This window comes from Symphalangus syndactylus, chromosome 4 (genome assembly GCF_028878055.3).
Source record: "Symphalangus syndactylus isolate Jambi chromosome 4, NHGRI_mSymSyn1-v2.1_pri, whole genome shotgun sequence".
NCBI lineage: Eukaryota > Metazoa > Chordata > Mammalia > Primates > Hylobatidae > Symphalangus > Symphalangus syndactylus.
The window spans coordinates 36,363,496-36,387,552 of NC_072426.2; the positions used below are offsets into that span (position 1 = coordinate 36,363,496).

The following is a 24,057-nucleotide window of genomic DNA, read 5'->3' on the forward strand; positions in this document are numbered from 1 at the left end:
TGGAGCCAAGACTCCATGTCTGTACATTTTCTTGTCTCCTTTAAAAAAAAAATCAGGTATGGCAAGATGTTTTAATAACCTCAGATGGTTGGGACCTCTGTTTTGAGTATGACCTATGATAGGTGTTCCCAGGAATTTCTTTAATACCATGCTGGGGGGCAGTTTGATCAAATTATTTATTAGTATGTAGATCACAAATGAGTCTGAAAGCCTGAGTCACCACTACCCTTTCCTCCAGCACCCTGCCATTTGAGATGGAATGGAGTGGCATTCTGAATAGAGGGGCAAGATTACAATTTAGTCAAACGTCATATATGTACCCTGCAGTGCAGGCAATTAAAAAAAAAAAAAGCTTAGTTATTTCTATACTAAGTAACCCATAAATGTCAAGGGCACTTGAATGCAATGAAATTGTTAAAATTAAGGGGTGTTAGGGAGTATTTGTGATTGGCGTGAGGGAGTGGGACTTGGCTTTAATTTACAAACAAATTAGAAAAAATAAACAGACTCAGCATTGCTATTGTAACTGGAAAGGCTTGAGCAAATTTAATCCAACTTCCCGGATAATACTTGATTAATCTCAGACTCGGGAGGAAAATCAAGATGAGATAGGAAGTCTCCATCTGTACCGAGGGCAGGGGAACTTGGGGCTTCCAGTGCCCACAAAGGGCATCACATGACCCTTCCCAGGGGATCACTTGCTCCGAGTTCCCTGTGTATCTCTTGGCTCCGGCTCCAAGTTCATGAGAAATCTGTCCCCATACTCATCCTTCTGAAGCTTCCAGCCTTTATCACATGGACCTGGACTGGAGTCCCACCCCCACCACAGCTCTTGAGACAGGCGACGAATAGGAGACCCAAATTTGAGATGTAGCTCAACCTTTGACCACTAGAGGTCTCCTGGAAAGCAATGACCCGTATAACCCGGTTTATCCTCCTTCAAACCAATAGACTTGTTGCACTAAGACTTGGCGAGCCTGCTCTGCTCAAGGCCTCCTTATTAATAACGCCACCCGCCCCCGACGCTCACGATGGCGCCAGGCATAGAGGGGGATGGGACCAGGCGGTGGCTGACCCTCAGACAGTGCTGGTTCTTTACGAATCAGTCTGCAGACTCCAGGGCTACCCCTTCGAACCCCACTTATTGACCAAGCAAGAGCAGGAGAGCGTGCCTAACTCGAGGTCCCCAGGTGGGCAGCGTGGAGCCCCACGGACTTCCCACCAGCGATGGACTGGGCAAGGGAACCACGTTCAGAATCACCTAGCATCAGGTCCGCCAACAGGCCAGAATCCACTCGCCCCTCGCTTCGTCCCCCTAATTCCTCGTCCCCATTACCCCCCTTCACCGCCTCCGTTTTGCCTCCGGATCGCAAAAGTGACCCGAGCTTTAACCAGTGGAAGGAGATCAGGGAACCATTCACTATCCCTATTCTCATCCATGTGGTATTTTCTGGGGAAATTAGTGGCTTCTAGCTGGAAGAGGAAAGAAAAGGGGGGGGGGGGTGGATGGCTGAGGGGGAGCAAGAAAGGAAACAGCCAGGTTGAATTCCCAGTCTTTATCAAGCAATTCGCTCACCAAATGAGAGAAAGCTGCAGTGGCAGATTCGAGCCACATGCGGTAGTGTGTAGCAATTAGTAGATAAAATGCTGACTAAAGTGCTAAAACATGAAGTATTATTGTAGCCAAGGTCAAAAATGCTTCAGTTGTCTTTTGCAATTTGGGGGAGGGGAGGCCCAGGGGTACGCAGAGAGGTTTGCATTTTCGAAATGGTCGCCTTCTGTCTTCAAACTGTACTTTTCCTTTTTTTTTTCTTTTTTTATGATCCTGTTTATTATAGTCCAAGCTGCCTAATTATGTCACTGCTGGTTTTTGCAACTAACTTAATCCTTCTGATCCTTTATGAAGCGATTCACAGACACTGAATAATGTCTACTGCTCTCCCATCCCCTTGAGGGGCAAGAATGATTTCTAATTTTTTACCGTGTAAATACACAAGATTAACTTAGAGAGCTGGATTTTTGGCTAGTAAAGCAGCAAAAATATAGGTGTGTGGGTACCAGATTCTATGTTTCAGTACAAGAAGGAGCCCAGAAATAGTGGGTCATATAAACATATACTACTCTCCCTCCCACCTTTTATACACAGCAAGTTCCAGCTACAAGCTTTTTTATAGATAAATAAAGCAGTTGCTTTCATGATTATAACTGTCCTGAATGGATTGTCTTCTTACAACATTCAATCTGTTTATGAGTATTTACTTTACATTAGCCCAGGGACCCTGCACTGCAGGAGTTTGCCTCTATTCCCCTGGGTGTCGGTGTCTCAAGTCTTACATCTGCTCTGTGATTGATGGAGCCTTGAATCCACGTTATTACTCTCTCACAAGCAGAAATCAAACAGGCTATTAACTACATTACTTCAAAGAACTGTTTCAATACAATCTCCTTATCTTAATTGAAACTTTCTTTGTATGGATATTTGCTACACAGATAATTTACAGGTGCCTATCAAACATCACATTAAAGAAGAGGTAAAATTGAGAGATTTTGGGGGGGAGGGGTAAACACTATTGTGATCTGTAATTTTAAAACGCATTCACAATATTGGTTTGATTTATTAGATTTATTATGTTCATGGGGGGTAGGGGCAGTGCTGTAAAAAGAGGGGGAAAGATATCCCTGTGATTCAGTTTTGAAATTTAGCATTCATCTGATTACAAGGCTGCGGATATTCAAAAATATTCAGAACTAGATCCCTGCAATTGTTAACATCTCAGAAACCTTATCGGAGAGATAAGGCGGCATGCATCCTAGTTCAGTGCCTACCTTGAAGAGCTGAAGAAACAGGGTTTCTAATTAGATGAAGTTCGTTACACACTTAAAGACTTACAGCACCAAAGATAGTAGAAGTTGCTTAGATGCTGTAAAGAGCTGTATAATTTTTTAAGAAAGAGATTTAATATACAATGAAGGATACCCTCAGGCATTCTGTTGAGGTTTCCTGCATAAATGCTGCTGCATTGGTCATACAGGAAACTGACTCAGAGTCGATCTCAAATACGATCTTGTCAAAATACTGCAACTCAAGTTTTTTTAATGTAGGATTTCTTGAACTGGATGTATATATTTATGCTAACAGGACAGAGACTAACAGAAGCTTTAGGCATATCTATTTTTAAAAAAGACATGTAAAATGCCCCTCAGTCAAGTCCATTCATATGTTAAAAATGAACAAAATGGGCGATTCTAATCAAACGTCTGCAGTATGCATTATAAAGTTAAAAAGAGAGAGAGAAAGCGCAAGAGAGCTATAATTTCTCTTTGTAACCCATGTTTATAAAATAGAAAGATCAGATGAAATTTCAAGAGATAATTAAAGAGTGATGTGCAAGTCATAATTTGGCTAATGTAAAAGATGGGAGACCGCGAATTGTAGTCCTCCATGGTGCAGAGTTGTGATATTACTTTAAATTATTAAAATAGTTTTTGACAGCTTTCAGAATACCGGCTCTTTGGCATGGGATTTTATTATTTATTATAATTGGAGGATCTGCCATTTTCTTTCGTTTATCTCTGTGTGTATAGAAACGAGATAGATTTTGCCTTTTATTACTTCCCCATGTTCTGAATAAAAAATGTGGTTTAGATAATGTTAAGTGCCCTAATTCTTACTGCAGAGGACGCAGACGTTATGAAAAGGCATAAAAATACACACAGAGGGTCTTTCCACCTCAAGTCACTGAATATGAGGCGTTTGTGCTCTGCCGGGTGTATTAACTTCAGCCATGTGAATATAATTTTCATTAAAGTAATCCTGCTTCAACTAGATGCTGTGACTAGAGGTGAAACGTTGCGAAAGCGTTAAAAATAGCTTACTAGTAATTTCAACATCCTGTAATTTTATCACAGATCAAGTTTCAACTGTCATACTATACAGACCTTATTCCCCATATAGTACATGTTTACTTTTTTAGCATGCCAGACCCACTTTGGAAAGATTGGTGCCAATATAATAAAAGCTGGAGGGGGGGGGTGTGCTGGAAGGAGTGGGAGGAGAGCGGGGAAGGGGGTGGGGGAACGTGGGGGAAGCGAGTACACCATTTTAAATCAACACTGCGAAAATGCAATCTAGCCTGGCGGAGGACCGGCAGCTGGGTCGGAGCGAGCGAGGGCTTTGCAGTCTCTGCCTGTTCCTTGTTCTGTCGCTCTTAAGTTTCTCTGTGTTTGCATAATAGCCGTGCATGCAAACCTCGCAATGCTCCAGGGCTCCAGAACAATAAATATACACATTTAAAGCCTTTATTGTCTTACGGTTCATGCCCCCGGTTTTCAACAGCTTAATTTCTGGTTGTATTTAACTAGTTTGCAAATGGATTTTTTCAGTTTCAAACTATTATTGAGGAAGCTCCCCTCCTTTTTTGGCGGGGGAGGGGATGGGGGTGGGGTAGGAGTCGGTATATTATTCCTGTAGCGCTGGGTTATATAAACACATTATCATTTGAGAGCGCCCTTGGCGTCCATCAGCATTGTAAACACGTACTAGTGTATATACTTCAAAATTAAAGAATGCACACACAGAACCGGGAGCCTGAATTCATATTCTGAGCAGACTCGCTGCTCGCATTTATTGATTTATCATGCATCGTTTATTGTTCCAGTCCCTAAATGCAGTCGCTGTCCGTTCAATATTGTTTGCAAAATCCTAAGATGTGTGTGCACTGCTCACTTGTCTCTTTTTTTTTTGCTGAGTATTTTTTTGCGAAGCGAACAAATGCATTAATATTTATATGTTTATATAATCGATAACCCACTTTTCCCTTCCATGTAAATAGGCATCAAAAGATAATTTAACAGATTAGTTCTCGAAAACATGGCAGTGAGGAAGCGTAATTTAACTATCAAACAAATCTACATGTCTAATAACAGCAAATCTGCTAAGGAGCATTAGAAAGAGGAGCAGCGCCCCGGAATCTCTGCAGGAAATGTTCTTTATATTAGACATATACAAGCAGGTCCTGTCAGATGCACAGCGGAGCTCGCTAGCCCTCCTCTCCCCCAAAAATCTCATCAGACGATATCCCTAGACATGGGCAGTTAGAGAGAGAGGAGTCACATCTCCACACAGTTTTAGGGTGATTTTTATTTTTACAAATCTTCCTATGTGTTTTTTGCCTTGATCCATCCTCTTCCCGCCGAGATCGTATGGCGCCTTTCTCTCGATTATGAATTTGATCAATCCATATTTGGAAGAAAACCCACACAGTTTTTTCAGGAGCTGAAAATTGAGTCGTTATAGAAATATTAGGACATATTTTCAATCATTTCGGTACCCAAAGGGAGGCAAGAGCTCAGTTTTATATTGAGACATTACGCCGGCTGAAGGCAGAGAATGCGTTTCCCTGCCAGGACCTGATGCAATCCATTCAAGCCAACAAGTTTGGAGAGAATGTTGAGTTCAATCAATTCAGAACGTCGAGATGGAGCCCAACTCACTCCAGGTATTTCGCTTTCCTCCGCTCCTCCGATCCCGGCACCCCCCGGCACCCCCCAACCCCCCAGCTCACCCACACCCCTGCACCCACCCACACCCCCCACAAACTTTTCACCAAACTTTTACCCTCTGCATCCCCCAAAATCATTTTTATTGTTTAAAAAAATCCCTGCACTGATCATACATACATAATGTAATTTTACCGCCTCAAATGGGGAGGTGGGGAGAAGTGGCGGTGGGGGGCCCTGAGTTTTTTTTTTTTTTAGGGAGGCAGAAAATTTGTGGGCGCTATTATTTTTCCACCCAGCGTTATATCTGTTGGGTCGTCTGTATTAAGAGAGTGGATGTCTGTGTGTAAATGTGTCTGGGAATAGATGTTTGTGCTCTGATGGCTACATTATTTATTTGGTGTTTTTTTTCCCCCCCTGCAGTGGGTCGGCTCACCGTGTGGCTTGCACGGACCTTACATTTTCTACAAGGCTTTTCAATTCCACCTTGAAGGCAAACCAAGAATTTTGTCCCTTGGCGACTTTTTCTTTGTAAGATGTACGCCAAAGGATCCGATTTGCATAGCGGAGCTCCAGCTGTTGTGGGAAGAGAGGACCAGCCGGCAACTTTTATCCAGCTCTAAACTTTATTTCCTCCCAGAAGACACTCCCCAGGGCAGAAATAGCGACCATGGCGAGGTGGTAAACCTGTCTGTCCCCCTCTTCTTTCTTTACTATTTTTCCCCCTAGTAATGCTTATTACAGGGCAAGCTTGAAAATACTGTATTCACTTCTGCAGGCGAGCAGGATCGACTCCTTTTTTAAAGGGGTAGCGCCACTAGCTGGGGCTCGAGTATTTTGCCATTGTCAGAGTTTGGCTGTCAGCTTTACAAAGAGGATCCAACTGCTGATTTTAGTCAAGATCAAATAACTTGTTCGAGAAGGGTTTTGTTCAAGGATGTGTGTGTGTGTGTATGCGTGTGTGTGTGTGTGTGTGTGTTCATTTGCTCTCCTGCTATTGCCTCTTGAACATCACATGCTTTTTATGTTTTTTGCCTTTTGAAAATTTACCTTCGTGTCTGGCTCGGTCGTGTCTGGGTGGATTTCTTTCGGTGGGTTTCGATATTGTTCTCTCTTTTTTTTAAGTAAGTATTTGATATGTTTAAGAGGGCGGAAATTACGAAATGGAGGCAGAATGAGATCAAAAGCTATTGAGTTGGCAAAGACGTGTTGAATAAAGTGATAAATGACAGGTACTGGAATAATACATTCAAATAACTTGCAGATCTGCCCGGGCGGATTTCAAAGCGGTGGTGTAACAGGCACAAACACGTTAAGCATTAACAACTATCTCTCGCCCACTCCCCCTCCCCCCGGACAAGCCATTTGATGTTCTAGTTTGCAATTACTCCACGCAAAGTGGACGTCCTCCTGCGCGATCTTTGGGGGTGTGTGGGACGGGGGCGGGGGAGGGGAGGGCAGAGGGGTGTGTGCTTGCCCACTGGCCCTGCGGGTCCAGCGTTCTCCGTGCCCAGACGGCGCTCCGGGGAGGGCGGGGAGGGGACAGAGCCTCCCCGGCACGTTTCTGGGCGGCCGCGGGGGCGCTCGCCGCGCTCCCGGGAGGACGCCGGAGGTGAGCCGGCTGTCACTGGGCGCCGGGGCGGCCGCCTCCCTTCGGCTCTGTCATTTCATGTGTGACCGCAGTTCTGCGGGCTCCCCTCGTCAGCTGACCGACCTCAGCGCCGTGGTACCTACCGAGGGGAACTATTTTGGGGAGTCTGTGCCCACGGCGCAGCGGGGAGGGAGGGCGCACTGCCGCCTGGCGAGGCTTTGTGTTGCCAAAGCGAGAGCAGGGTAATCAAACAGACTTTTGAGGGCAGCTAGTGCTGTGCCAGGCTCTCGAGCTTTCGAGGTAGGTGTAAGGATCTAAGGATCTTTTTGTTAAATGAATGGTTTCCCGTTTAACTCATCCCGGGGCTCGGAGCTGCCAGTCCTTCCAGAATTCCTCGGTCTGATGGAGTTGATAGTACTTTTGGCATTGCCAGTTCACTCCCTCTCCCCAGGATCGAATTACTCGTCAGTGGTCTATGCCGGTTAATTACTGGAGTTCGTCGAAACGTTCGCCCTCGAATCTGCCTTTTCGGGAATAAGCCCCTCCCACCTCCCCGCTCACCTCCCCCCTCCACCCTCCCTGGCCAGCTTTGGTTTTTAGATGTTCATATTTCCCGACGTCCGCCTGCAATTTTAAAAAGGTGTTGTTTGGAAATACTGTGAAAAATCCTGCAACCTACCAACAGGTTGAGCTCTTTCTCCCTCCCAAGGTCTGGCTCGGCCCCCTCCCCCGACCCAACTTTCCTGCGCAGCTGTCTTCCTCCTCCTCCCCCTCCTGATTTCTTATTATTTGCTTTTCAAATTTATTACTTCAACATGGCCTGTGATCTGGCAAAGGGAAGGATTAAATATCCAGAAAAGAACTGGTGCCTAATAGACTTCTGACTAAGTCCAGGAGGAAATTATTCAGTTTTTTATGGGATATTTTGTGGTCACTCTTTTTTTTTTGGCGGGGGAGGGGATTGAAATTGGAATATTTTTTAAAGACCCTGAGTTGACCCCACTTGGTACAGTTTTAATTTTTGTTGGTGTAATTAAATGGTGAATTCTGATTTAAGAATAAAGGCCATATTTGCCAAACGTTGCATCTGCTAGAAGTGTTGACAGTGAATAGATATATTTTTAAATACACGATTTCTTTTTAATTGTTCATTATGGGGAATTGAAAGAGAACCATTGTAATGATCTGTGCATTTCGTCACTGCTATATGAGCCATACCTGAGAAAATTAATCTTGCCATTTAAAAGTAAACTCTAGGGGGTTTGCGGAGGGAGATGGCTCTATTTATAATCCTCAGCTGCATATACATCGTCTAATATTATACATGATTTGTTTTTTAATGCTAACACGGCTGGTAATTAGCTGTATGATTATACTTGTATATTTCATTAGGACTTTGGCTGATGTCATTGTGAATTATTCAGCCATATTAAAACAATTTTCAATTGAGATAATGACACGCCTCAAAATTATGCAAATGCAGGCTGCATTGTGCAAAATAATTATGACAAATGTAAAGCAGGTAGAAAGTTTCCCAGTGCAGATCGGTTTTCCACCCTGGTGATGTCATATCCCCCCTGGCCTAAGTTAGTCATTCATTAGCAGAATAGCAGCAGCAGTCTCCTCTGGAGGAGAGCCTTACAGAAACCAGCATTTACTGCTGGCACCTAGAGGGGGCAACAGGGCCCTCTCATTAAGAAATTTGCTTTGTTTTCACTTACTCCATTAACTTGTTTATATACATTTAAATGATTTTTATTATTGATTTTAACTAGTTTTGAATGATGCATTTGCCATTTGCAATGTGTAACTGAAAGAGAAAGGTTTCTTGGTGATATGCACTGCTACTTGGAGAAAATGTTCAGCACATTTAATCAGCCAGTACAGTTTATTTTAAGTAACCAAATGGAGGTTAATAATTTCTTGATTGAGCTGACATCAGCATCCATTTCAAAAGGACAGCCAGGACTCAGTATGCTTTTTTTGGTTTAAGAGAATCATTCTGCCTTTTTATGATTTCTTGAAATGTAAAGACGTCAGTTCTAAAAGCAGAAAAATGATCATTGTGCAAGATTAGAAATAGCGTCCCTGTGTGGTTTGCTGTGATTTGCAGAGGGTTTTTTTTTTTTTTTTTGGAATATTTTCTCATGATTTTTGTAATAATTGTGGGAGGCTGGATAAGGCAGGACTTGGTACACCCATTTTACAGATGGGGACATAGACTTGCAAAGGTTATGTGGTTTGTCAAAGGTCACCAGGCTAGAACCCAGGCCTCCTTGAAATTCAAGGTTATCTTTTCTCCCCAGTGAAACCTACCCTTGAAAGCAGAGCTTGAATGCATCATATTATATTCTAGAAGTGTGTACTAATGTGAACAGTCCCTCAGACATTTTAGAATTGTAACTAGTTAATCAGCTTTGCCAAAGGTCACCAGATGTCTAGGTAGCAAAACTATCCTTATCCTGTAAAGTTAAGCTAATTCTAATCAGTGGTATATAATGATAACAGTTATATTCTAATAGTTATTAATGAGCATTAACAACTTACTATTCACTTTAATGATGATGGTGATGATTTATATGCTTATATACACCAATGCCTTCATATATAATACTTCCAGTGTTGGCAACTGGTGTTGAGGAAAACCATTCAAGAAAGTCACATTTTGATTCTGCAGCTTGCTATTTGCTTAATCTTGAACAACCATAAGTACTTGGAGCCTCAGTTTCTTCAGCTGCAAAATGGGAACAAAGTAGGGATGACTATAGATTGTTGGTGAAGATCGAGAGGATTTATAGGCAAAAGAGCTTTATATACTGTAAAGTACTTAAATAGAAAAGAATTATGATTATAGTGACCTTTGTTCTAGATATTCTTAACTTTATAAACAATAAAAAAAAAATTTTGTGTCTGTGTGGAGGTTCTTGGACCTAAAAATGATACCATCTTAAATTACCATGAAAATGAATAGCAGGGCCATGTGCAAGGAGTTAAGTGTCTTTAGTAATTACTTACAATTGCCACATTCAGCCAGTAGCTCTTCAGAGGAGGAAAATGGCAAAGTAGGCGGGTAATTGGTTCTGTTACTGGATAACTTCTGATTACATTCATTTTCCAATTGCCAAGTGCTTAATCTATTGGCAATATACCCTCTTAAAATGGGTGGATATGCAAGCTTGGATTTCAGCCTGACCAGCCATCGCTGGGATTTTACAAGAAGGTTTGCTGGTCACCTCCAACTGTGCTTGTGGATGGCTAAGCTAATGCTGTTCAGGAGTCAAGATCAGGCATACCTGGATGTTACAGATTCTAGCATGCATTCCGGATTTCTAAAAGTGATTTGGTTATCACCAGCCTCACTATTGAATTAAAAAATGCTAAAAATCCACGTTCTGGGGCCGCTATTGAAATCTACTCAAATAGAATTTCTAGAGTTGGGTCCAGGAGTCTGAATTTTAAATATTTAAACAGTCTCAGTCTAGCTGTGTGATCTTGGGCAAGTTCTAAACTCTCTGTGCCTCCGTTTTCTCATCTGTAAAGTGGAAATACAGTCCTTATTTCCTAGGATTATTTTAAGGATTAAATAAGTTAATATATGTAAAATGCATATACCCAAAGTTGACACATAGTAGGTACTTCAATAATGGTTGACTGTTGTTTTTATCATTAATATTAGCATTATTCTCACTGAGGTTTGAAACCACTACCATGGAGCTTACTGAAAAGTTTTTCCGTGTGAGGGAATGGCACCTAGGTTAGTTTGCTAGGACATGTGGGCTTCCAAGTCCTACCAAATCAGGCTATCTTTCATCTCTATGTTGGCTTTAGCTGTGTCACCAAAATAAAAAATGTCTTAAGGATTTACATTTTACTGCAGAAGTAAACTGGCAACTGGATCAACAGGATTTTTTTTTTTTTTTTTCAAAAGATTGCCTGATTTGATCATATCTGGAGTTAGACACATTCTGGAATCTAGAAGTTGCTGGATTAGTCTTGCTCTTCTCTTTGGATAGCTCCTCAGTCTTGGTCTATATACATAAGGTAATTTTTTAGTGATTTCTGAGACCTCTTAAATGACCACACTGGCCTTAGACAATTGCTTTAACTTTTTTAAGCCTGTTTCTTCCTCTGTAAAATGGATTTAATGGTCTCAGCTGTGCTGGGAATCAGAGATAATAATGAAAAGGGTCTGGAATCTAGCATAGTACCTACACATGAGAGTTCAATGAATAATGGTTGCACTTACAATAGTTATTATTTATTTTTAGTAATCATCTTAAGCTAAGAAAAGGAATTATCTTTACTATCTACCAAGCAGGCCTCTTAGAACAAAGATAAGAATGTAAAGAATTACATGGAGAGAAATTACTGGACTGTGACAAGAGTCAGCCAAGTAAGGCCTGAAGGCCAAATCTGGCCCACTGTCTGTTTTTGTGAATAAAGTTTTATTGGAATGTGGCCATGCTAATTTGTTTATGGCTGCTCTCAGGCTCCAACAGCAAAGTTGAGTTGTTTTGACAGTTAACAGATCGCTGACAAAGTAGAAATATTTATTATCTGACTTTCTAAAGAAAAACTTTGCTGACCCCTGGCCTATGCGGTTGATCTGCAATAAGGTAGATGATTGTGTACCTATTTTTCTTTCTTACTCGAGTTTTGGCCATGAACCAGTAATATCAGAAATATAAGAAACTTAAGTACTGTAAGAAATTGTACATTAATATTATATCATTAACGTTTACATATCCAATCCAATTTCACCATTGATTCTAGGACATTAAAATTTGAGAATGAGTGAAATAATATTAAATTATATTTTGTATGGTTAAGATTGAAACTTTACCCAATATTAGTATTGTCTATCTTGAGTTAATAAAAAACTACTCATGAAGTTCTATGTGCTCAGTACTCTGCTAGGTGAAGAGATGGATGCAAAATGGTTTGCGATGTGACCCTTTTTCTGAATAAATTTATCGATCTTGATAAGGAGATGAGATCAACATGTCTAAAAATGTAAAAGCAATATGAGACACAACACATCAGTAAATTGTGCTGATAATACATGTCATAGGCATCCAAAGGAAGGCTCCCAACCATCATGTTTTTTGGAAAAAGAATTCATTAAATTTCTCAGATGTTGATTGAAAACCTACTGTGTGCTGGCACTTGGATACAAGAGATTAAGGAGAATGGCCTCGGCCAGGCACAGTGGCTCATGCCTGTAATCCCAGCACTTTGGGAGGCCGAGGCAGGCAGATGACGAGATTGAGACCATCCTGGCTAACATGGTGAAACCCCATCTCTACTAAAAATACAAAAAAATTAGCCGGGCGTGGTGGTGGGCGCCTGTAGTCCCAGCTACTTGGGAGGCTGAGGCAGGAGAATGGCGTGAACCCGGGAGGCAGAGCTTGCAGGGAGCTGAGATTGCACCATTGCACTCCAGCCTGGGCAACAGAGCAAGACTCCATCTCAAAAAAAAAAAAAAAAAAAAAAAGAAGAATGGCCTCTGCCCTCAAGGAGTTCCCAGACTGCCTTTGTAGACAGTGATCACAGATAAGGCCATCAGACTCTTTCCATCTGGGTTCCTTAGTTTAAGTTGAGATGAACTGAGATCACTATTTATTTGTAGCATTTCTTAATCTTTCCAGAAATTAGAAAGTACTGTCTTCATCTTTGAATTATCACTTCCTGGACACATATTTGTAGAGCACCTATTATGTGCCAGATCCTATTCTAGGCCCTGGGGATGCAGCATGAATAAGACAGACAAAAATCACTGCTCCCAGGGAGCTTATAGTCCAGTGGTTGGTTGTAACCTCTTGTGCACTTTATACCTTGTGCCTTGTAGTTATCTGTGTTCTTTTCCTTTACCTTGTCACCTGACCCTATGCTCCCCCCACCATAGTGCTGTTCTCAGGAGCAGGCAGTTGTGCCTTATTCACCTCTGGGTCCTCTGCAATATTTAGTGCTATTCAGTGAGTATTTTTATTTTTATTTTTTTTGAGACGGAGTCTCGCTGTGTCACCCAGGCTGGAGTGCAGTGGCGCAATCTCGGCTCACTGCAAGCTCCGCCTCCCGGGTTCACGCCATTCCTCTGCCTCAGCCTCCAGAGTAGCTGGGACTACAGGCGCCCACCACCGCGCCCGGCTAATTTTTTGTATTTTTAGTAAAGACGGGGTTTCACCATGTTGGCCAGGATGGTCTCCATCTCCTGACCTCGTGATCCGCCCATCTCGGCCTCCCAAAGTGCTGGGATTACAGGCGTCAGCCACCACGCCCGGCTATCAGTGAGTATTTTTTGAGTGACTGAACCACATAATTAAAATGCCTTCTTGCACACAGTCTACCTTTTTTAAGCTTTACCCAGTTTCTTTCTGGCAGATGACCAGTGACCAGTCATCCACATGTGGGCCAGATCCAAGACCCCATCTCACGCTTCTTTCTCTTCCAAAGTCTGTAGTCATTTTGCACTGTAGAATGTGAAAACATGGGAAGTGGTTTTTTTCATAGGGGCACTCACCAAAGAAATAAGCAAATATTTGAATGATTAGACTGGAGGCAGCATCTCTGTTTCGTTGGGTAATTTTCCAGTCTCAGCAGTCAACCCATAAAAAGTCAGGGCTTTGGGGTGGCAACCTGTGAAAAGAGTAGACTTAGGAAAGAAGATTCACTCCTCGCCTGGTGTTGGTTGGCAGTTCATACGAGCCAGCATGTTTTTCAGGCTGATGGTCTTAACTAGGCCACATGTTTGATAGTGCCTCAAAATTGTAAGCAATTAAAACCTCTCTTGACAATTAGACTGTCAGGCACATACTAAAGAAATGTTATTTTTATGAAATACAAGAGTCCATACATGTAAATACTTCATTATTAATTATTAATAAAGCATGCCATTGTTCATAGTGGCATCTAGTGATATATGACTCAAGCTCATTTATCAAAGTCTAGTTTCACCAATATCCAGAATATAATTGCTTGAACCAAATGCATTCACTTGTCATTTTTTATAGCCAGTGTAGTTGGATATTTGCCATCTTCTACTCAGAATAATATTGTAGCTAGTGACTACCCGTTGCCTTGGCTTTTAAGGAAATTTAAAACAAATTTATCGATTGTTGGCTTAAAGATTCATTCGCCTCTCAGAGATGTGGTCATGGATTCCCTCATTTCTTGAAGAATCTACACTCGCACAAATCCAAGGATGCATTTTTCTGGCCACACTGTGTTCCTCACTGACTTGCTGGAGATAAGAACCTTGGCCTTAGCCCTCCAGCATACATCCCTCATGCCCTGGACTATGAGCATCAGTATCGACAACACATTTCAAACACACAGATGATGATGATTATTGAAAGGGTGCTTTAGAATCATGCTAATGGCATCAATCTCTCGCACACACTTGGGTAAATTAATTCTGCTTTTAAAATCAGATGCACTGTTAGCAGCGTTAAAGATGGATATTTGACATTTATCACGCAGACTAGGATGGGTGGTTTAATTACGCGAATTTTCTGTAGGATCTTTGTGGCTGTATAAATAGACGCACAGTGGCGTGTGTCCTTGGCATATGACCATCAAGTTCACAGTCACATCTCCATTCCTGTGCCCCAGTAAGAACCCCAGGCGGCAGAGGCCAAATGTTGCTAGTCAATCTAGTGACCCCATAAACATCTTTTCCCCCACCTTTCTTTTCTCATGACTCCAAGCACACCCGGGCTATGAAACACCCCTTCCACCCCATAGTTGAGTTCTAAGCCTGATCAGTGGCACTAAACTCTTGTCTTTGAGAATAATGGGCTTTGCTTTCTACACCCTCAAGCATGTTGAGCTACTGTGCAAGCTGGAAAATAAAAATGTTCTAATTGTGTCTTTTAAATAAGCATAGGAGTGAATTAATTAGACCATATTTTGTCTTTAGTTGCTTAGTTACACAATAGTATTCCTGAGCACGAGTAAGATAAATTGGCTCTTTTTGTGCTGCTTGTCCCTTAATCATAATTACTGTATTGCTTACGAGAGTAAAGCATACATAGATTTAGAATTTTTTATTAATAGTCAAAAATATGCGTATGATATATAAAGTATATGCTGTTCAACCTGTTTTATATGTGGGAAGAAGTTTTATTGTGGTGGTAACATTTGCATTAGTTGCTCAAAGATGTAGTTCTGGGAAATACATAATTGAAATGTTTTTGAATTGCTTTTTCTGGCCTTTTCAATCTTATTCAAAATAATAGTGCCTCCAGTCCTGGAGTAGTCATTCTCATTTGATTTAACATCTTTCTTTGCACTGCATGCGCGGCACCCAGTTTTAACCCTGCAGAGCCTAGATGAAGTTCTGTGATTCATAGGCCATACATTGTGCCTTATGTTTTTTGGCTCATGCTCTCGGGGCTTGGGAGGCAGTGGGCAGAAGGGTGCCTTTGTCTTGCCGTCATTATTCCAATGCCCTTCGCCCTTGGCTCATTTCCATGCTCCTTAAGGAAGGTTCTAGGGTTAGAGAGTGTAAGAGTTTGTTTTAGCATGAGCTGGACAACTATCTGTGCTTGCCTGCTGGGGTCTTGCAAAATGAAATGTTGCTACTGGAACTTGGGTTTCTAACCCCCTACCCCAACCCTCCACCAAGGAGGGCAGCAGGAGTTAGACAGCTTGCTATAGTTATTGAACAACGAGAGAGTCTGGATTATGACCCAGGATACTTGCTTGGTAAATGTATGTGAAAATCGACTCCATTGTTCTATTGTATTTGAAAAGCAAGTAAATTATTTACAGATATTTGCTAATTAAAGCATATGTTGTTTCACAAGCACAAAGGAACGCAGTATAACTGGAGACAAAGAACTAAGTGCAAATAATTTAAACTCACTAATACCGTGTATTCTTCTTAAGGGAGGAATATGTTTTTAAAATGTGTATATATAGAGTGTTGGTCAAAAGGTACAAACTTTTAGTTATAAGATATTCGTCATATATATATGTGTTCATCTTGTATCTGGAGATCTAATGTATAATATAGTGACTATAGTTAATAATACTGTATTGTATGCTTGAAAATTGCTAACAGAGTAGATCTTAAGTGTTGTTACCACATCAAAAAAGGATAACTGAGGTGATGAATGTTAATAACTTGATTGTGGTAATCTTCATGATATGTATGTACATCAAATCATCACATTGTATACCTTAAATATATACAACCATCATATTGTATACTTTAATGTATACTATTTTTGTTAGTCAATTATACTTCAATAAAGCTGGAGAAAATAAAAATATGTATATAGGCATATATATAATTATGTGTGTATATATGTGCATGTTTATACACACACACACACACACACACACAGATAACTTGTCCTGTTATCTCTGTATACATTACGCATATGTACATACGGTTTTTTTTAACCCTTCCAAGGGAAGTCTCGCATGCTGCAGAGATAACAAGCCAAGTTACCCTCTAGTTGCTTGTCACTAGGCTTGCCCTAAGCTCTCTAACAGAAGATGAGATGGAAACAGTTTTGACAGAATACTGTTTTCCCTTTGGTTTTTGCTTGCCGTTATCTAGTTTGAGCTCAGCTCAGAGTATCACTAGAAATAAGGCAAATTCGCCAGATTCAGTATCAGAGAATAAAAATGTTCTCACCCATTCCCTTGTCCTCAGACTTTCCTGAATGTGATAGGCTCAGGTTTAGTTGTTTTCCTTCTGTGACTACCCAACTTTGGCAGTGTTCTGGTTGGAAATTTGCATTGTGGAAAAGACGCTGGTGATACAAGGCAAAAGGCAGACCAGTGAAGGTCAGATGCAGAAAAGGTCCTTGATAATGTTCTCAGAGACCTTTTCCTGGCTGGAACTTTGGTGTATCCATTGGTAAAGCTGGTCTCTCTGGCTGTGCTGTCTGCCAACATGTTTGGTTTTAGGCATGGCTAGCTTAAAGTCCCTTGCTATTGTTGATAATGATGGTCAAGAAGAATTGCCATGGTTATTTAAGAGAAAGGCTCATGACTAACTTGCAATGGACATTTTTGTAGACTCACAAGATAACAAGATAAAAGAGACTGAGGAGAACAAATCCAGCCCTCTTTATTTAATAGATGCAGAACCTAAGGCCCAGAAAAATCTTGGGCATGTCCTCAGAACTAGCGAGTGACAGAAGTGGAACTAGGATTCAGTGTTCTCAGGCACCACAGTCTGGTCGGCTGTTTTGAGGGGAAGGGGCTGCTCTCTTGAGGTCATGCGCTGAGGAAAGTAGGCAAGTGCTTCCCGTGGCTGTGTTCTTGGTAGGTCATTCCAGTGCCCTGTCTTATGCCAGTGCATGGTGCATGGGGGACACCACTTTTATAAAACAATTCATGGAGAGTATGGACTTTACTGGAATGGCAAGATACTTTGTTTTGTTTGTTTGTTTGTTTTTGAGATGGAGTTTCGCTCTTTTTGCCCAGGCTGGAGTACAATGGCACAAACTCAGCTCACCACAACCTCCGCCTCCCAGGTTCAAGCCATTCTCCTGCCTCAGCCTCCTGAGTAGCTGGGATTACAGGCATGCACTACCATGTCCGGCTAATTTTGTATTTTTAATAGAGACGGGGTTTCTCCATGTTGGCCAGGCTGGTCTTGAACTCCCGACCTCAGGTGATCCACCCACCTCAGCCTCCCAAAGTGCTGGGATTACAGGCGTGAGCCACCGCGCCTGGCCCTGGAATGGCAGGATACTTAGCAGAGAGTTAGTGATTACACAGAAGCCAAGATTGATATTCAGGATCCCAGACTGGATATCACCTTCATTTCTATAATTTTTCCTGAAGCCAGGAGGGCCCTCTAATGGAATGCTATTTGTATTGGCTGAAGAAAAGCTTCGCCAAAAGGTGGCAATGTTGGTAATAAATGGAATTGGTACTTCTGCCAACATCTGATACTCATGGATGGTTTCATCATTCAGAAGTGTGTATCTACTATGTGCCTACTGTGTGTCAGTTCTCTGTGCTGTTAAAGGAGCGAGTGCCTACTATGTATCAGTTCTCTGTGCTGGGGATATAATAGTGAAGAATGAGTGACTAGTACACAAAGATTTCTGTTCTCAGAGAGCACATTTTCTCTCCTGTAGTAAGAGGGAAGAAGCAACTTGATTAATTTGTCCCAAATGGAGGGAAAACCATCTCCATACATTGTAGTCTTAAAACCGAATTCACGTTTCCTTCTAGAGTGATTTCTCTTCTCTATGTATTCACAGCCCAGAGAAAATGCCCCACCTTTCTCTTTCCCGAAACCATCTGCAAAATTTTCACCCACAGTGTTTTCAATGAAGTCAAAGTCACAATGTTTTCCATTAATTCAGTGACCACTTACATGTCAGGCATTGCAAATACATTAACATATAAATTAAATATTAATAAAATATCTCATTTAATTCTCATGGATAGTCTATTATGTCCGTAGTATTTTGACATTTCCATACTTTGTAGATGATGCAGCTGAGGCCAACAGAGGTTAAAGGAACTTGCCCAAGGTCACACATAGGTGAGACTCAAGAGTCAGGATTGAAACCCATGTTCTCCCGATGCTGCCAAGACCAGTGGGCGAGCTTGGTTTCTCATTATAACTTTAGGATATATTGAGAACTCTCAACATCAGCATTGGGGCTTTCACTATATATTGATGTATTCTTTAATTGAGTCTTCATGAAAGCTTCTTTCCTGCTGTTTAGGGACTTGCACAGTTGACTGATACCCAGATAATAGTAATACCCTACACACAGATAATACACTTTCAAAGGGCACTTTAAACTCCACATAGCGCCTTTCTCACATTTCACAGAAGTCTCAGACTCAGTACCTCCAGCGTGCCTTTTGTGTGCAGCCCAGCACTGGGCACTGGAGAGAGAAAGGTGGAAAACCAGGCAGATCCTGCCCCCATGGAGCTTACCATCAGGTGGGGACCACACGCATAGTATATAAACTTATCTCAAACAAAGGGTGATTCTGTGATGTGGTCAAGGGGATGAAGGGAAAATACATGTGCCTGTGTCGGGGTATATGATTTTGTCTGAAAGGTCTCGGGAGGCATTTTAGAAGAAATATCATTTGAGTTGAGGTCTAAAGGGATATGGGGGTGAAGATTGGGAAGTCTCTAGGCAAGGTGTAGGGTGAGTGCAACCTCCCTGCAGAATGGTTTCTGGGCTGGGCTTGGCCTTGGTGAATTCAGTAGCCAGGTTAGAGAAGCCCATTTGCCCACTGGAGGCACCTATTGGTCTAGGTATCATCTAGACACCTGGGGTGCATGTTTAGAGCTAATGTACATCATTTGGCTATGGAGATGGTTGAAAACAGGGCAAGCTAAGGCAAACTAAGGCCTATAGGCCAACTCTGGTCTACTACCTGTCTTGTTTGTTTGTTTGTTTTTTGTTTGTTTGAGACAGAGTCTCGCTCTGTTGCCTAGGCTGGAGTGCAATGGCACGATCTCAGCTCACTGCAACCTTCGCCTCCCAGGTTCAAGCAGTTCTCCTGCCTCAGCCTCTGGAGTAGCTGGGATTACAGGTGCCTGCCACCATGCCTGGCTAATTTTTGTATTTTTAGTAGAGATGGGGTTTCACCATGTTGCTCAGGCTGGTCTTGAACTCCTGACCTCAAGCAATCCACCCGCCTCAGCCTCCCAAAGTGCTGGGATTACAAGCATGAGTTACTGTGCCCAGCCTTGTTTGTTTGTTTTTGAGATAGGGTCTCGCTCTGTCACCCAGGCTGGAGTGCAATGGCGCGGTCTTGCCTCATTGCAACCTCTGTTGCCCAGGTTCAAGTGATTCTTGTGCCTCATCCTCCCGAGTAGCTGGGATTGCAGGCAGGTGCCACCCCACCCAGCTAATTTTTATATTTTTTTAGTAGAGTTGGGGTTTTGCCATGTTGGCCAGGCTGGACTACCTGTTTTTGTAAATAAAGTTTTATTAGCACAGAGCCATGCCCACTTGTTTACAAATGGTCTCTGGCAGCTTTCGCACTGTAGTGGCAGAGTTGGGTAGTTGCAGCAGAGACTATATACCACACAGAGCTTAAAACATTTACTATCTGGCCCTTACGTAAAATGCCAACCCCTCATTTTAAATAATATAAATAATAGTAAAACTAGGTCCTGACAGATTAATATGTGACATTTTATTTACTCTTCACAACAATATCACTGTGAGGTAGATTCTAGTGTCATCTCCATTTTGCGGGAGGGTGATCTGAAAGGTTAAGTAACTTGTCCGGGTTTCCAAATTCACTCACCCGGTAAATGACAGAGACTGAATGGGAACTCAAGCTGTCTTGATTCCAAAATGTAGGTGGCAGAAACGTTCTGCTGTCCTATTTACAAGTAGAGGAAACGGGAAGTATCAGAAGAGGGTGGTAAAGTTAGCCAAGGTTTTACTCTGTGAAATAAAACTGTGCAACAGCTGTATCCATCTTTCAAGCTCCCATTCAAAAGCCACCTCCTCCTTGAGGTCTTCCATTGACTGTCTAGGAACAAAGAAGCCACAGAGGCACAGGTGTAAGTGCCCTCTGGGTCAGGCAGATAAGATCAATGAGTGACTGGGCCAGGTCTGGGAGACAATATGATATTCAGGGGAACTGGGGAGTGTACGACCGGTTTGAGGCATGCCTCTAAAGTGTTCCTCTTCAGCCAGGTGCCATGGCACATGCCTGTAATCCCAGCTACTTGGGAGGCTAAGCGGGGAGGATCACTTGAGCCCAGGACTTCAGTGTGAACCATGATTGCACCACTGCACTCCAGCGTGGGCAACAGAGTAAGATCCTGTTTCTAGTAAAAAAAAAAAAAAAAAAAAAAAAAAAAAAAAAAAAATTAATTAAAAAAATAAAATGCTCTTCAGTTTCTAGCATTGCTGGGCAGGAATGTCATTCTGAGATATTGCCAAATCTTTCTATTTTTCAAGAGAAGCCAGAAACCTAGATTTTCATGTGATTTTAGTTGACCATTCTATTTATTTATTATTTATTTAAGACAGAGTCTCGCTCTGTTGCCCAGGCTGGAGTGCAGTGGCACCATCTCGGCTCACTGCAACCTCCACCTCCTGGGTTCAAGTGATTCTCTCTGCCTCAGCCCCCCTGAGTAGCTGGGATTACAGGCACGCGCTACCACGCCCGTCTAATTTTTGTATTGTTAGTAGAGGTGAGGTTTTGCCATGTTGGTCAGGCTGGTCTCACTGCGTCTGGCCCAATCCAATTTTTAAAACACTCTCTGTGGGCCAAACAAAATGTGTCTTCTGTCCAGGTGTGGCCCACAGGCTGCCACCTTGCCATCTCTAGAGCAAAGCTTTGGACTATTACAGTTTTTAAAACTTTCTCATATTTGGCCCATTTTCTGTAACTAAAGCAAAAAGAACCGTTGGTCCCAAAGGGGCTGTTAAAAATGGGGTGGGGACAGCCAGGTGGATAAACCCAGGGCTCTGGAGTCTGGAGGGATGGCAGGAAGAGATGTGCAAGAAGAAGAGCTTGGCTCTGCCCTGGAGCCTACATTTAGGCTTCAGGAGGGAGGCAGGAACCAGCTGTGGAAAGAAGTGCATGAGTGTGAAGGTGACCTGTAGCCATCCTGGAAGGCGTCCTGGAGAAGGGACCCTTGAAAATACCTAAGGATGGATGAGGGTGAGAGATGAGAAAATCCTAGGCAGAAGCAAAGCCATAGGCGAGTAGGAAGGAAGGACATACCAATACCAGCTATGGTCTGGATTTGGTAAGAGAGCACAGGTCTAGTGGGAAATGAGGTAGACTGAGGCCAGACCTCAGGGAGCCTAGCATATCATGTGGACTTGAATCCGAAGGCAGTATTTTCTTTTCTTAAAAACACCCCTAACTTGAAAATTTTCTTCATCCCTTTGTTCCCTTCTACCCCACCATCTTCCTCATTTAGGGGTGCTCATGGTAGAGGGTGTATTCCAATCCAACTCTTTGAAAGATGCAAAAAGCATCAGCCAGACCATGTAAAGGGAAAGGTCCTAGCCAAAATGGCTGGGGGGAGTTTCAGAAGGATCTTCCAAATAGAGATAGCCCGCTGGGCCATTAAATCCTTTTGCTTTGGGTTAATCCCACAGTGTATATCAGATTACTAGAATTCAGATGAAAACACTGCTGTAGTACTCAGTCTCCTCGCCAAATGATTCCAAAATATATGGGTTATAAATACAGAAAAAATAACTGAATTCGGTATTTCTTAAGTGAAATAATCCATTCCATTCTGTTCCTTGTGAATATTCTCCATAATAGTCTAATAGTGTTTTGTGCTTCTGGGGGCTGAGTGTGTTTTTAGCAACAATGCATTGGTTGTAAAATATGCATCCCTAACTATCTGGACAGACAAGAAAGAGGACTCTAGTAAATAAAGACTGAAGATTTTTTTTTTTAATGCAGATCGTATGAATCACATAAATGGTGGTGTCTTTAAAAATTATCAACAGGCTCTGGGTTTCTTTTTATTTCTTTACATTATAGGTCCTGTTTCTCACTCCACATTTTTGATATTACTAGATCAGTAATTCAAGAGACAGCCAAGCAGGTGTTCAAATCACTCCTGCCCCCAGAATTCCTTAAATGACCCCTTGAGGCAGTGGAGTAAAAACATTCTCAGCATGTCAGAATATTGAGATATCTCAGTTGTCTAAATTTTTTTTTTTTTTTGCCTTAATCTTTACAAGCTTTTTGTGTGTCCTTTTTTTCCTCTGCTTAAGCCAAGAGGAATCTTGCTTCAATCTTGGCCATGAGGATTGGGGGACAGGAGGACAGGGTCTGCAGACTGTACTTATAGTTAATACAGTTCTAACTGCTCAGCTGTGCCAGCTAACTTTTCTAATTGGTCTTTAAAAGATGAATCTTTTTTTTTTTTCCTGAGTTGGAGTTCGCTTTTGTTGCCCAGGCAGGAGTGCAATGGCGCAATCTCGGCTCACTACAACCTCTGCCTCCTGGATTCAAGCGATGCTCCCTCAGGCCTCAGCCTCCTGAGTAGCTGGGATTACAGGCGTGTGCCACCACGCCTGGCTAATTTTTTTTGTATTTTTAGTAAAGACGGGTTTCACCATGTTGGCCAGGCCGATCTCGAACTGCTGACCCCAGGTGATCTGCCTGCCTCGGCCTCCCAAATAAAAGATGACTCTTAAATGAGTAGAAGGAAAAAAAAGGAAGATGGGGCTTGGAATTCTCGTATGGTAGTTAAGGGCATAACATAATATTGCTGTTGAAAAAATATAACATTTATATTTTTAAATATGGGCCTTTTGACTATAACCTTTTATTCAATTAAATTCAATCAATATTTATTAGGATGTACCAGGGTACTATGGGGGGTGATAAAGCGATGAATAAAATCAGCTTTTTTCTCTCTAGTTAGAGGAGATTAAACATGTTCAAGTTAGCCATACTTGGCAAGATTATACAGCCTCTTTCATACTGAAAAATACACTCACGTCGTTAAATAATATTCTTAGAAATTTCTATGGATACCCCTCCAAAATGAAAGATCTCTCATACAGGCAGTTGATGTAGGATTTAGGCAGTTTCATGAAGTATTTTACTATTGGTTTGTCATCATCTCTGCAGAAAATTATCTAATTTCTAGGCGTACTTGAAACATATTTAGCACCTCATTTTACAAACTTTATTTTATTGTCACACAATGGTGTGTAAATGTGTCCTGTGTTAAATATGGTTGTATCGGTTATCTATTGTTGTGTAACAGATTACCCCAGATTTGGTGTCTTGTTAAAACAACACTTACTATCCACAGTTTCTGTGGGTGGCAAGTCTGAGTAAGGCTTAGCTGGGTGCCTCTTGCTAAGGGACTCTCAAAGCTGCAGTCAAGGTGTCCTCCCCAGCTGTGGCCATCTGAAAGCTCTGTAGAGGGAGGATCTATTAATACTTCAGGCCCACTCACTTGCCTATTGACAGGTCTCAGATCTCTCAGGCTGTTGGACTGAGGCGCTCAGTTCCTC

At 42.1% G+C, this 24,057-nt stretch overlaps 1 protein-coding gene across 3 annotated transcripts in view; it reads left to right on the forward strand.

Moving 5' to 3' along the window:
- The first annotated feature begins 5,036 nt into the window (after positions 1-5,036).
- ARID5B (AT-rich interaction domain 5B) overlaps positions 5,037-24,057 on the forward strand; it is a 195,843-nt gene continuing 176,822 nt past the window's right edge. For 2 of the 3 annotated variants that reach the window (XM_055274424.2, XM_055274425.2), the window contains exons 1-2: positions 5,418-5,498; positions 5,923-6,177. In XM_055274424.2, coding sequence (XP_055130399.1) covers positions 5,478-5,498; positions 5,923-6,177 — 276 coding nt within the window. In that variant the 5' untranslated portion in view covers positions 5,418-5,477. Of the gene's footprint in view, positions 5,499-5,922; positions 6,178-24,057 lie in introns of all 3 variants that reach the window. The other variant, XM_055274423.2, reaches the window with a different exon arrangement.